This window comes from Plodia interpunctella, chromosome 11 (genome assembly GCF_027563975.2).
Source record: "Plodia interpunctella isolate USDA-ARS_2022_Savannah chromosome 11, ilPloInte3.2, whole genome shotgun sequence".
NCBI classification, from domain to species: Eukaryota; Metazoa; Arthropoda; class Insecta; order Lepidoptera; family Pyralidae; genus Plodia; species Plodia interpunctella.
This window is the reverse complement of record NC_071304.1, coordinates 10164628-10179535: the sequence shown is the minus strand read 5'-3', so window position 1 is coordinate 10179535 and position 14908 is coordinate 10164628. Positions and strand designations below refer to the sequence as shown.

Genomic DNA, 14908 nt, shown 5'->3' with positions numbered 1-14908 from the left:
AATGACTACATTTGCAATACTCGCTGAGTTGCTATGATAAGAACAAAATTGTACATAACACCTGTATTGTAATTATGACTCATAGTTGGCAAATAAATGTTTGAATCTTTGAATCTTTGAATCTTTGAATCTTTGAGCCGTCCACGATTCTGATGAAAAGTTTTTTGAAAATTCACCACTGGAAAGACCTTGACCTCTGCCTCGGCCACGACCTCTGTAGGAACCACCTCTGCTGTGACCTCTCTGCAGTCCTCGCTGACTTGAATTGAAATTATGTCTTCCTTGGTAAGTTTGTTGTCTTTGGGTATTTTTCTGTGCATGCCAGCAGTCCTTCTTAATATGGCCAGTTTTTCCACAGACAAAACATTGCGCTGTAGTTTTTGTAGCAAATGTACTCACATTGTTTTTATTGTTTGGTTCAGTAGTAGTCATATTCTTCTCTTTTATTTTAGACTGTACATAATCAACTGTTCTTTGTTCTTCTGGAATAACATCTAGGAAATCCCCAATGTAACTATAGCTTGGTGGTAACGCTCTTAGCAAATATCTTAACTTTTCAGGTTCATCCAGCTTTCCTCCAGCCATCTTAAAATCATTTATTGTTTTTTCAAAATCCACAAAAAAATCTTCTACTGTGTTATAATTGTTAAGTCTAATCTCTTCAATTTTTCCTCTACATATTATTTGCATAGCTGTAGACTGCGTTAAATACATTTTATCGAACTTAAGTATCATTTCATATGCTGTTTTACACTCGCTGACAAACTCTAGTTGTTTATCAGATATTGTACTCATTATAATGGTCCTTGCTTTTAAATCTTTCTTTTTCCATTCCTTCTCCACATTTTCACTTTCAACAGACGCCGGAATTATGCAAATGGCTGCCTCATGACATTCTTTGTATTCCAATAAAGTTACTAACCTTAATTTCCAACTTGAATAGTTTGCTCCATCAAAAATAGGTAAAATTATATCTTCGATCCTTGGTTGTTTAGCCATTTTTATGATTATTACTTTGATAACTAGTTTTCTTCACATTTTTTTTTATTTGTTACCAATAAAATGCCGGTCTATAACCTCAATCGTGTTCTCATATTTTATCGTATCTTTACTGTATATCTTTTTACACTGATTTATCTTGATAACTACGCTCTGCTACCATGTTGAAATAAAAGAATTTGTACTACTGAGAAACTAGTTTTCTTTATTTTAACTACAGTACTTAACTGATAACTATTTTTAAGATAAAAAGACAGGACGTACACCCGGGAACGGAACTGTCAAAACAAGATCCACAGACTAGCAAGGTAAATAAAAAGTTTGCGCTCTCGAATCACTAGATGACGCTAATTGTATTAAGATTATAATTTACTCTAAAGTACAACAATTACTATGCGGGCTCAGTGGTCCAAAATGTGTGTGTGTTGGCCTCCAACACAGTCTCCAACACGCCACCGTCTCCGGTCACCAGCTCACAGCTTGCAAGTCCATCTCTACCATTTCGCTTCAGTGGTGTCTGTGACGGACCACTGGTCTACCACCAGCTATTTAATATAGTAATAAATTGTCTAGTGAACTGCCTTTGCACATAGGTGGTTTTGACTGGGACTATCTCAGTCACATTATATCTCCGTCTTCTGTTTAGTTTGCTAGCATCAAAGTTTAAAGATTTATGTTTTTTTAGGGTTATATTTAAAATATATAACTTTCTAACTGAAAGCAAATCGCAATCTGAGTATAGTTGAGAGATAGAGTATCTGTAAGGTTTAAAGTACATTAATTTAAGAAGGGATCTTTGTGCTCTTTCGAGAAAAATAAATTCAGTTTTTGTAGCTCCTCCCCAAACAGAAATGCAGTAACCTAGGATTGATTGGGCAAGTGAAATGTATATTAATTTAATCCATTTGGTGTCTAGTACGTATCGCAGAGTTTTAAATACCCACGTCAATTTACGCAATCTATTTGTGAGAAGCTCCAGGTGCTGGTGCCAAGTAAGTCTCTGATCTAGCATTAATCCTAGATATTTAGTCTTTTCAACCCTACTGATCATGCTACAAGAACAGTCTTGAGAATTCATACATGTGTGTATCCTAATATTTAAATCATTTTGAGGTTAAGTATTATTGTAATTAGTAAATGTAATATAATTAGTCTTATCCATATTTAACGTTAACAAGTTAGTCCTCAACCATTTAGCTATCCCAGTAAATCCAACCAGAATTTCGCACTTCATTCCAGGAGTTGCCCACAAATACTATTGCAGTGTCGTCTGCATAAGAAAATATATGACCTTCATGTTGCAGAGCTCGTTAATATAGATAAGAAATAATGTAGGCCCCAACACGCTCCCCTGCGGAACTCCGTGTCTGATTTCCGATTGCTCACTCACGTACGGGCCCACCTTAACTCGTTGTTTACGGTCCTTTAGATAGTCAGTGAGGAGAGCAAGCGGTATACCTCTTATTTCTATCTTATCAAGACGATTTACAAGAGTAGGGACAGAGACGGTATCAAAGGCTTTTTTGAGGTCCAAAAATGAGGTTAAGCATTTCTTACCACTGTCCAATGCTTCAACAATTACAGAAGTCAGCGCAATGATAGCATCCTCAGTAGATACCCCTTTTTTGAAGCCTAATTGAGAGTTAGAAATTTAGAAGTCTCTTGTTAATAAGTTTTTCTAAAATTATTGAAATAGCTGTCAGGACGGAAATAGGTCTGTAATTGGAAACATCTTCTCTGTCACCACTCTTGTACACCGGCGTAATAACAGCTTGTTTAAGAGCTGCTGGGAATACTCCATTTTTAAAACAAAGATTTGCTAAATGAACTATTATCGAAACAATTAATTGATGAGCATATTTCAGAAACCCAGAAGGCACGTTGTCCCAGCCTGGAGCACTCTCAGATTTAACTCCCCTTAGAATTTTATAAACCTCCTCACAGTCCGTATCCAACAGCATGAACGATGACGAATGAGAAACTGAATGATCATTAAGAGTTTGACTATTTGATGAAGGAAATTGGTCCAATAAATCTTGTGCCATTACCGTTCCTATGTTCGCAAAATAATCATTTGCGCGATTCACGGATGCTTCAGGTGTAGTAAGGGTATTTAAAAGATCCAAGTTGTTGTTTGTATTTTTATTTCTATTTGTTATTGAATTAATGGCTTTCCAAAGATATCTAGGATTTCCGTTATTTTTAGAAATTTTCTCACGCTCGTACTTTCTTTTCAAATTCTATAGTAATGTGTTACAATAGTTACGATAACGTTTGTAAGTTATTTTTAATACCTCATTCGATGGATCATTTTTAAGTTTAGATTGCATGTCATTCCTATTTCTAATGCAGCGTAACATGCCAGGAGTGATCCAAGGCTTTATGATACGGTCTTTACATGGAATTAGTTTAGATGTGGTATTTTCAAGAATACATTGTCTTAATTTATCTGTAATTATATCTGCCAATTTTATAGGATCGTTTATTGAGATCAGTTCCGCGAAATTATTTTCAAATAAATAATTAAGGGATTTCTCGTAGTCTGTGATTTTTTTACTTCTAATATTTTCATTGTTTTCATTAAGAGTGTTAGTATTGCTTAATTTTAGTAATGTCAGACGGTGGTCAGTAATTGTTGTGTCGAGAATAAATATGGAAGCTATATGTTTCTTGTCATTCAGCTTCAGCATGAAATGATCCAAACAGGAGTTTACCCCAGTAGGCAAAGGGTGGCCAGGAAGGATACCGTGTAGGGCAAGCATATTTAGATAAGATTGTCTATTTTTTATTTTTCGACTTTCTTCATTGGCTTTAGGTATCAGGTTTATATTTATATCACCTGTCAATACTACCTGTTTACGATTTTTTAAAGATTTTAAGTGCGAATCTAATGATAATATGAAACTATCTGCGACTCTATTTGATGGCGACGTATATACACCAAGTATAGTTAAATTCGGTAAATTTACTTGCATATATGAAGCGTTATTTAATTTGATTTCTTTGACGCTATTTTTGAGACTTTTTCTAACGTAAATGACTACTCTATCGCACTGATTAATATGGTTACTGGAGTGGTAAGATATGTAGTTTTCGAGCTGTGGAATTGGTTTGGCATCATCTATTCTGCATTCACTCAGAATAATGACGTCAATTCTAAATTTAAATTGCGATAAGTTAACAAGAAGGTTATCAAAATTTTTATATATACTTACTATATTTTGTGAAACAAAAGTATAGTCGTTTTTACTTGTGATGCAAGGCCTTATTATGAAATCATTCATAGACATCTGCTCTGATTCAGCAATATTTACTTTGTCTATTTCCTCCATATTAGTAAAGTTACTATCCATAATTACAACTTAGCAGAATGATGTATGTCATTATATTGGAAAATAAACACTTGTTATATACCAAATTATAAAATATTTTGTTTAAATGCACTTCAGAGTTTAAAATACCATAGAAAGTTGTTCGGCATCTATTCATTAGCAAAAAGGGAATCTTATGTATCCCCCAGCCACTTTCACATTTATAGCATGTCTTTGTTTGTTTATTAATACGAAGAGATGCATCACCATGCAGAAAATAATTAAGTACAATATTAGACTTTTACTTAATTTATAAAAAGTAATTGAAACGTGCCCATAAAAAATATAATCGTAGTAGGCAACATATCTGTTTCTCGTCAAATATTGCATCTGTAAGTCAGTAAGTTTTGAACTATACATTAAACTTTGAATACCAGCTTTGATTTGTTGTTTGAGATGACTGGATGAACAATGAAATAACCACATGCACAAAGTAATGAATAAGACTAAACTACCAATTAAAAAATTAAAAATGAAAGGTACTATGAGTAGGACAGAAACGTGCAATAGCCCAGTATATGTCACCGAGCCTAGTCAATCAACCGCCATGAGGCTCTGCACCTGAGCTTCACTTCTAACAATAATAACAGGCGAGCTGTCAGACTTTCGCAGATATACCCTGCCGTAGGAAGTCCAACAGAATTTGTATTCTCTTGAACTAGCGAGATCGCGAGCCAGGAAGTACAAACGGGAGCCTTTAGCTGTCAGTTGCTCCGACACAAAAATTGGAGTGTCTTCCTTTCTTCACAAGCCCAGGTTGCTAGCACAAAGTTTCTGCTTGTGTTTTTTGTTGTACGCCTTGCAGTTACTGAGAATTTCACTCTTGAGAATGGTTGATGAGGTCTCTATTATGATTGAAGTGTCGTTTTTACCTCCTTTCTTTTGTCGAACTCTGTATATATCTTTAAGCTGTGATTTTTCAAAATCACAGCCCACAGTCTCGCATAAGCCTTTGAACATCTGTATTAAAGTTTCCTTCGATTCATCCGCGAATTTGGGAACGTTTTTGATTTCTAAATTAGTTTTACGACTTTCGCGTTGCAATTCTTCAATTTTGTCTTCAAGAATGATCGTATATTCCAAATCTTTTTTATGTTGTGTTTCCAGGTGTTCAATTTTCTTTCTTAATTCCTCATTTTGTGAGGTCAAATGAGATATGGCTTTTTCAATATTTGAGTTTGTATTTTTGTTTTTTTTAATTTCATTTTCTTGGGACAAAAACATGTTTTTAATCAGCGATAACATTTCCTGTTGGAAAGTTGGAATCTGTCTGTGTGAGTATCAGTAACCTGTACCTCACCCCGTTTCGATGCCCCCAAAGAAATACAATCGGTATACAACTCTGTAGTGTTGGTTTCGCTGTCGCTGCGTTGCCGTTTGTTGTTGTTCCGCATTGTAATGTTTAAATTGGAATCCGACAGCGTACGAGTTGTTATCACTCGCTGGTAGCAGCGTGATGTTGCGAGAACCAGCAGTTCCTGATCTGATTTGAGGAGGTGAATGTTGAATAGACATTTTGCGTAGTGTTTTGTACCCCAGTATAAGTTAACTGTTTAGAATTAGAATAGACTCTGTTTATTATAAAGTGCTCGGTGGTGTCGTAGGCGCTTCGTAGACCTTGCGTCACGGGATCGTAGCAGCTCGTAGCTTGATGGCCGCTCGGTTGCCATTCGCCGTCAGTCGTGTAGGATCGGTAGACGACGCGTCGTCGCAAGAAAGAAAGAGATGAAAATTGGCGACTGAAATCATATTTTTGGCTTCTTGCTTGTATGAAGACCCCTAGAAGTATTTTTTTATTTATATTCAATGTACAGAATTGGCCCCTCTTATAGTTTTATTATATGTACAGATAAACAGGCAAGTAATACTTATAACACCCCTCGTAGTCGGCAAAGGTTGAAATGAAAGTGAGCAGTAAAGATATAGATCAATAAAAATATAAAAGTACCCGCATCTCAATTAAAGAAAAGTAATAAAGAAAGAAGCGCTCCAATTTATGGATAATTCTCAAAATGTCCTGGAAACTTTGTTCAGACGACAAATGCGATTAAATAAACTTCACCGAGTTGTTTGAATGTACTGCACTCGATTGTTAGCGTCGACTCGGTTCGGTTCGAATCGAGTTGAATGAGCGAACTTCGATTCAATGTCGACAAGTTTAGTGTAGTTTCCTTAGAATCTCAACGTCTTGTCGTGGAGTTCTGGTAACCTATATCACTGGTAAATTAAACCAATTATATTATTAGTAGAATGAACCAATAGTTGTATGGGACTTAATCCTAAAACACTCACGAGTATGTTTCGTGTTGTATTCATAGCTAATATGCCGGAATGTCAGGGTTTAAGTACAAATTTACGACCTGTCGCCATGATGTGACCATCTCTGAGAATGCTATTTGAATCTCTTCTGTGCAATACAGCTGTTGTAGCTTGATTTTTGTTCATTAGTCGCCTCGTATGGCGATCACGAGAGGGTACAGTCTCAAAAAGAATGTGTGACATGTATAGTATATTCTAGGGCGGAAGCCACATACACTTTTATTAAAACTATTTGTATGCAAAAATTATACCTACTGAAGTTACTAGGTTATAAACTGGACTTGCGCATTCATGAAACACAATTTTTAATATCATCTACATGAAAAAAATGTAATATTCCTCTTCTTTTCGAGTTACTGTTGACACAAGCGGTTGTGGTCCAGTAGTTAAGACCGTCCGCCTGTGATCGAAAGGTCCCAGAAGGCCTACCACGAAACATACAAACACGTAGCACGTTACTAACGTCCACATGCTGTCTCTTTTTCTCCCAAATAGTGTACGCATCTAAAAATAAAGAAAGAACGAGTGGACGCAATGACTACGTGTCATGTTTCATGGTAGCCCACAGGTTCGAATCCTACTCGTGCCACATGAGTTTGTTTACCAATCTGACTCATATATAGTTTTCATAGATTATCACTTGCTTTCGGTGAAGGAAAACATCGTAAGGAAACCTGCAGACTGATTGACAGTTTAGTTTCTTGGTGTGTAAACGACTTCTCTCCACTAAATAGCGGGAGGTAGGCGTAAAAATGGCAGATACTATTAGGCTACTTGAGACACTTGAGACACACGATAAGAGGAAGAAAATTGCTTAGACTTGTTTCAGATTTCACTCATTCATTGCACAGTTTAAAATGTCAATATTGAAATATAAATTACTAGTGACCCGGGCCGATGTTGCACGGTGTAACTCGCTGTACAAATCACATACTCTAAGGTACAAATTTACGTTAATAAATTTTCTAAACAACAGTGAAATTTTCATCAAAAACATATTTTGCTTAGAAAATTATGTGGCGGGAGACTGTTGTGTCCTATGTAGCGATATTAATTACGAAGTAGTTGCATAATTTTGAAGTTACCTATAAAAATAGATGGGGTACTTACAAACCAGGAAAAAGTTTTGCCATATATTCTATACATCTAGTTACCTTGGGGAGTCCCATAACATATCATTCTCTTTCAGGTTTATCTGTTTACACAAGCGGGACGTTTATCAGCCCTTCCGGAGGGTTTGGGACCCGGGCCGTTTGGGACGAGTAATGATATTTTTGAAAATAAATGAATAATAATTTTGACATGTATAACAAAGCCATTTGAGTATTGATATATCATAGAATAACTAAAATTGTTTTTTTATTTCTTTTTTTATTGGTCTTGCAGTAGTTCGCTATGTCGAACTTTAGTACTATAACGGGGTAGATATGGCGACAGTCTCATGGACCGTACAGCCGAAGCAGTAACAGCTTTGCGATTGCGTAAAACATACTTGTCAAATAATTTTCACTTCTCCTGACTCTGACCTTTATCTTTATTTTTCATTCTGTCAGTTACTTGCGATGTGATGTGATATTCAAGTAGTGTTGTGAACTGCTCCCAGTCGACGCTTGAGCAGTTTGTAATACTTAAGTTGGCACCAACAGAGCGCTGACTCGAGTCAGGCATAGAACACTCGTGTGTCAATGTGAGTCTACTCAAAACGCTCGAGCGCCGTTTTGAGTCAGATTCAGGGCGGATATGAAATATAAAACACGGAGCACGTCATTGCGTTCTCACGGTCTCTATATATGAAAAAGACACAGCATTGTGGACGTTAGAAACATGCAACGTATTAGGCCTTCGGGACGCTCGAGCGTTTTAGCGTCGGACTTGTTGATGCTTATTAGAATTAATACGTATTTGTAAAAATATTGTTAAATGGGGTTTAATTTATGTTTTTTACCCGAGCGAAGCCGGGTCGGGCCGCAAGTACAATAATAAAAATAATCCTTTTCTCCCCCTTTTTTTTGTAACTAATTAATCTCAAAGAAAATATTTTAAGCCAGAATTTTGCTTATACAAATTTACAAACAAGATTTAGAATTTTTAATTTTTTGTACCTATGTTTTATTTTTCATTTCTGACAATTTTATTATTAGGAATAAATGAATTAATTTAAATAAACTACATACACACACTTATTACAAAGTCTTTCCATAGTGAGACGCAAGGAACCAATCACATCGCGTTATGGTTGTCGTCGCGTGCGTAATGCCACATTATGATTGGTGAGTGCGTTTTGCTGCGAAACATGATCAATAAAAAAAGAAATATCTAAGAAAATGCATGTGACCGTCAATTAATTAGCTTAAGAATATAATATAATCTTTGGTCTGTAAGTTATAAGCGTGTGGCGACATCTACCACGCCACATGCACAACGGCGCAGATGTAAAAAGCCGACCAAACGCAACTAATAACAAGCCACACAAGTGATCCAGGACACTACAGACAGATGGCACGACGGTTGACTCACTATGGACAGCTAACAAGCCCAGACCGCGCAGACAGTGCGTTTTTGATTGGAAGCATAAATACAACCTCCGACATGACACCGTCGGAGCCGTGCGGTTCCCCAGGCGTAACACCTAGCCTGGCGGGAAGATCTTCTCTTTGTGGCGGTCGAGCATAATCACCTAGCTCCCGCATACTGAAAAAATACCTCTCACGGGGTTCAAGCCCTTGATAGTATCTAACATCAAAACAGTCCAATTTTATTTATAGTCTGCTACGGACTAAAACTGGACTCTCAAAAATGTCTAAATAATTGTGTCAATATCATGTTCGGTCAGTCTTCCCAATGGACTTATAAGAAATACTGTAACACTGAATAGAGGGCTCAGTCAACGGACATACGTTGTGGTGTATAGACCTATGCCAAAACGCAGCAATTATTATTTTTACTGTAGCCGTAAATATGAAAGTTCATCGAAGTATTGAAGTTTATTCTGTAGTGTCACAGATAACAAAACCCATCTAAAGTATTTGGACGTTTATAAATGGTCCATTTACGGCCGGATCAAGCCCGTGTGTAGCGTCGCCATATTTATTTAGGTCTATGAATACACCCGCTCGAAAAAACGCTTCCAACGGCCAAGCATTGTGTACAGAATTTATGTTTTTACAGGAAACAAAACTTTGTGAGCGCGAAAACGTACTGTAAAATGTTGTAGATAACATATTTTTATTTAGTTACTATGTGAAAATATTTAAGTGAATTTTATAATACTACTTCTTTCTTAGGCTAGCTAGTTTGGTCACTTCTTATTCTGTTGGTGGACCTCTTTTCTGTATACATATCCTGACACGACATGACATACGACATGAATAACTCTTTCGAGAACTTCCATGTGTCGCATTCAGGGTTCACGCATCTTCTACAAGTGTTTATCCACCGATGCCTTCATCAAATACTTAAATATTTTTGGCTTGAGCATATGAGCTACAAGTACTTATATGATAGTGGATATTTTTAGGCAAAAGGAAATTGATTTATAAACCCGTATTTGATTTATAACACGTTTTCAATCATCGGTTGTCTAGAAGAAATCACTCGCTTAGCGATAGGACCGCCAATTGTATTTAGGTAGCTGTATTCTCTGTTTTTTTGTTATTATGGTATACTGTATAATAAAGAGTTAATTAATTAATTCATTCAAAAAGTTGGTTGACACATCAAATCTAGTAGCGAAGCATTGGAGCGGAGTTAAAGGCAGACCTCACCATCGCCATGACAGATCGTGGAGTTCTATCGACGTCCGGCCCCCCTTGGGACTTAGGGCCATAAGTCACTTATCTCTCTCTCGGTTTTCCTGTACCTGTTCTTCCGTTCACTCTTTTTCAAGAATGTTTCTTAAGACACCATTGTTTACAAATGTATCGTCGCCATGTCGAATTAAACGCACAATTTCCATTGACATGGCCACGACCCTCAGAAATAAAGTAAAACGACTGGAACGGGGATAAATAAACTGCTTATTTACAATCATTGGTTGTAACATTAGTGTATTCTAGTATTAATGACGTACGAACTCGGTTCAGCTGTACTGACATTACGGAACTGTTACAAAATTTCCGCAGGGGTGGAGCGCAATCTTTTTCCGAAATTCCAATGAAAAAGGAACGGAAGATATCCGAAAGTGGAGGCATTTATTCCATAATAGGATTACTGATTACCCGTGCATAGCTTTCCAAGAGGCGCTACAATCAACGTAGTAGGGCGGCATAATCGAATGTTAGGTTGTTTGAAATTAGCAGATGCCGTGTTGAACAACTTGCAGCAATTAGCTAGAGTGATAATAAATTTCAAAAAATTCCCAGAAACTAATATTAGATCATTGACATCATGGACCGCAGCCATCTTAGGGTTACCAATTAACCTGCACCCATAAGTCTGTGCTTTGGGTGAAATGGTCGCACTGCCATATACCTAAATAAAAATAAATATAAATATATATTAGGACAAATCACACAGATTGAGCCTAGCCCCAAAGTAAGTTCGAGACTTGTGTTATGGGATACTAACTCAACTATTTTATGTCAAATACATATATAGATAAACATCCAAGACTCGGGCCAATCAGAAAAAGATCATTTTCCATCATGATCCGACCGGGGATCGAACCCGGGACCTCTCTGTTCAGAGGCAAGCACTTTACCACTGCGTCACCGAGGCCGTCATCGTCGTATTAAATAGTAATAAAATGACAAGAGATCCGTAAGTGAATTCGTGGTAGATCCTGACCTTGTCTTCTAACCTCTGCTTCATAAATATCTTACGTTAGTCTCCTTTAGGATAGAAATAGGCGTGATAATATCTATGTTAGTATGTACGATTTTCACAGCCGTTAACGCGCAAAGGAGCATACACATTAAACTATAATTGGATTGCATTTTTATACTATATAACCTCAAATTCCTAGTATGCCCGCGTTAAATTCGCCCGTTGCTAGCACTTAACCCCGCTTTCCGGGAGATTCTAGTTTTTTAAAAGCCTTCAGTAATTTATATAGGTACAGCTGCGCGTGTCGACACTCCATTTGTCACAATAACTTCGGGATTTCAACTTAAATGTTAGAACTGTTAGAACAACTATTTTATGAAGTAGCTGTCGACATTTGGAAGTAATGTGTAAGGTTGTTTCTGAAACATTATTTTTATGTTAGTGGTATTTATGTAATAATAATAATATTTTAAGTAAGTTTCAGTCGGGTTTATGTAATAATAATCGTAATTTATTTTGCACAGAATCCGTAGCAAATTTTAGTAACAATGTAATGTAATAAATATTCATAAAGTAGTTACATTTTTTAAATTATTAACTTGTGCGTTTCACGCCTGATGGGAAACAAAGTTGGGGTCTAGATTGTATACGTAAGCTTAAAATATGTTTTATTTGTTAATTAGATGAATATGAGAAAAATCATTTCATGATCATCATGTCCAGCTCCCTGTGACCCACTGCTAGACATAGGCCTCATTTAATATTTTTCTTTTATAAGTAATTAGCTCTTGCGCGCGGCTTAGCCCGCGTGAATTTATCCGCGAAACCGGATTAGACGTATTTTATACAAACTTTCACCCCCTTTATAGTAATTTGGGAGTTGATTTTTAGACCGGCTTCTTTAACTACATGCATACTAGATTTCATCAAAATTGGTCCAGTGGTTTAGTCGTGAAAGCGGATTAGACAGACAAATAGACAGACTTTCGCGTTTTAAATATTACTATGGACAATATGGTTACTCACCAACCATTAAGTGGTTTCTCAACGATCAAATTACTTAGTAATGGAAATAGTATTCCCATTATCTTCTAATCCCACTATCAATATTAAATGCGAAAGTTTTTATGTGTATATATAAGGATATCTGTCTGTCTCAATCAACCAATATACTGGGTGGATTTCGATGCGAGCGAAAATATTAAATGAATTTAAATTTCATAACTTGATTACATGAATCAGAAATTTGATAGTAAAAACTTCAAAGTGTGACATTTGACCTTCCATATTTCATATTCAAACTATCGGGGTGTTTTCCCCACCTGGCAACCCCGTTATCAAATATCTAATTCAGTACCGACCGAGCTGTGGGCACGGACGCACGTCTCGTGCAAACAAACTCGCGAGTGAGGTGTCGTGTTTTTGAAAATGTGATTTAGTTTCCAAAATGGTTGTGTTTGTAATGCTGAGCGTGCTGATCGGTGAGTGTTTTCTTTTATTTGTTATATATTGTGGTTATTGTCTAGGAGTGTATATTTGATCGTTTTCCGTATGAAAAGGTTTCATTAAAAAATTGTAGCGGTGGCGGTGCAGTGGTCAACGGCCTGTGGATCGAATGGTATCAGATTGGTATCCTACTCGTGCCATATGAGTTTGTATACCAATCTGACTAATTTAGAGTAGTTTTCATAGACCACCACTTGCTTCCGGTGAAGGAAAACATCGTGAGGAAACCTGCACACTGGTGGACAGTTTAGTTTACTAGTGTGTATGACTACCTGCCACTAGATGGCGGTAGTCGTAAAAGTCATGTCAGATGCCTTTAGGCGACTTTTTTAAAATCTGACACCAGTGTTAGCGATAACACACTCGATATGATGATTATATATATTAGTGCATAATTACAGTGACGCATATATTGCAATTAGCGTGTTTATCAGATGGCTTATTGTAAAGCGAACAAAATATATAACAGTGATTATTATGATGGTAAATTCGTCCTCCTAATTTTTAATATATGTATGAGACCTATATTTGTTAATTGACGTCCTTGGAGAAAAGGCTGCGGTGAAGTTTGTTGCGTCGCTTCTTCTTCACCTGCGCTTTGGAAGTCGGCAGTAGACTTAGTTTAAGTAATTTTTTGACGTCAATAAGTGATGTATATCATCCTAAATTGAATAAAGAATTTTGAATTTGGTTATTTTTATTGCAGACCTATCGTGGTGGTACTTGCTATATGATAGTGAAAACGATATAAGTTTTTAGATTCTAATGCTGGGAATTTTTTTCTCTTTTTGTGACACTGGTAAAGTTCGGTGTAACACACCAAAAAAAGCCTAACGGCTTTTATTGGTGTGTTAAGGTTAAATGAAATTATTCATCACACTGGAATAAACCTTACACTAATAAGATTTTTCTATAGGAAAATATATAGTCTGTTATCTAATTTTTAGGATTTGATTCCTGAAAAGGTGAAAAACTCAACACTTTAAGGATAACTTCTTAGTTCAACTATCAAGATCCCTTTTTTCTCAGTTAGGTCGATATAATTTTCAAAAAATGGGAAAAAAAAAGAATGGGATTCTATTATTAAAATTAAAATAAATGTAGCAACTGTAGTTGTAGGTAGAGTATTTTGCTATGTGAGCTTTGTCTGTCGTCAGTCTTGAATAAACGTTGCTACCGTAAACTTGTGTCTCATTGCGTTCCATATGCCTACAGTATAGCAACAATAAATTGTAGAATAATATCTACTAATTCATGATACTAGTATCAATTTGAATTGTCTTAGAAATAATAAAAAATAATTATATAATACTATTATCTGACTAACTAATGTTCAGTTATACCTTGTCCTATTAGTGAGGTCTATACGAAGAACTTAAATACGTTGAACAATCTCGAAACGGCGACTGTTAAAGCCGAAAACAAACGACAAATGGAGCCCAAATTTGTCCAATCTTTTCTCAGCATTACCCTTTCCACTGGTTCGGAAAGAACCGCTCAGTGCAAGGAAATGTAATGATAATTATCTTATTTTTCCGCCGACTCGACAAGACTTATCGAAATATTGTATTGTGTTTCTTCTGTTTCCAATTTTTTTTGTGGACAGGGGTTTCCATATTCTGTTTGGATGAAGGATTACTTAGCCTCTACTATAAGAGGATAGGTATAAGTTTAATATACTTGCCTTTACAAGATCTGTATGAAACTCCGTATGTATTTTTTTTTCAATGTTTTTTCATCTATATGTTGTAAGTTTGGAATTTTGGCGTATGAATTGGCCCTTGATTGCCTACGTTCCTACGAACTCTTAGGCTAAGTCAAAGTGTATTTCTGCCATAATACAGTTTTGTAGAACTAACAGATGATAGCATAGACGGATGGACCGACAGACATGACGAAACTAAGTTTATGTTTACTACAGAACCTCAAAAACACAGAACTTTATTCTC

The 14908-nt window shown here is 36.3% G+C and overlaps 1 protein-coding gene across 1 annotated transcript in view; it reads left to right on the top strand.

Annotated features, from left to right (window-relative positions):
- The first annotated feature begins 12805 nt into the window (after positions 1-12805).
- Positions 12806-14908, top strand: part of LOC128673721 (uncharacterized) — a 119784-nt gene continuing 117681 nt past the window's right edge. Inside the window, exon 1 of the mRNA XM_053751766.2 lies at positions 12806-12934. Coding sequence (XP_053607741.1) covers positions 12901-12934 — 34 coding nt within the window. The 5' untranslated portion in view covers positions 12806-12900. The remainder of the gene's footprint in view (positions 12935-14908) is intronic.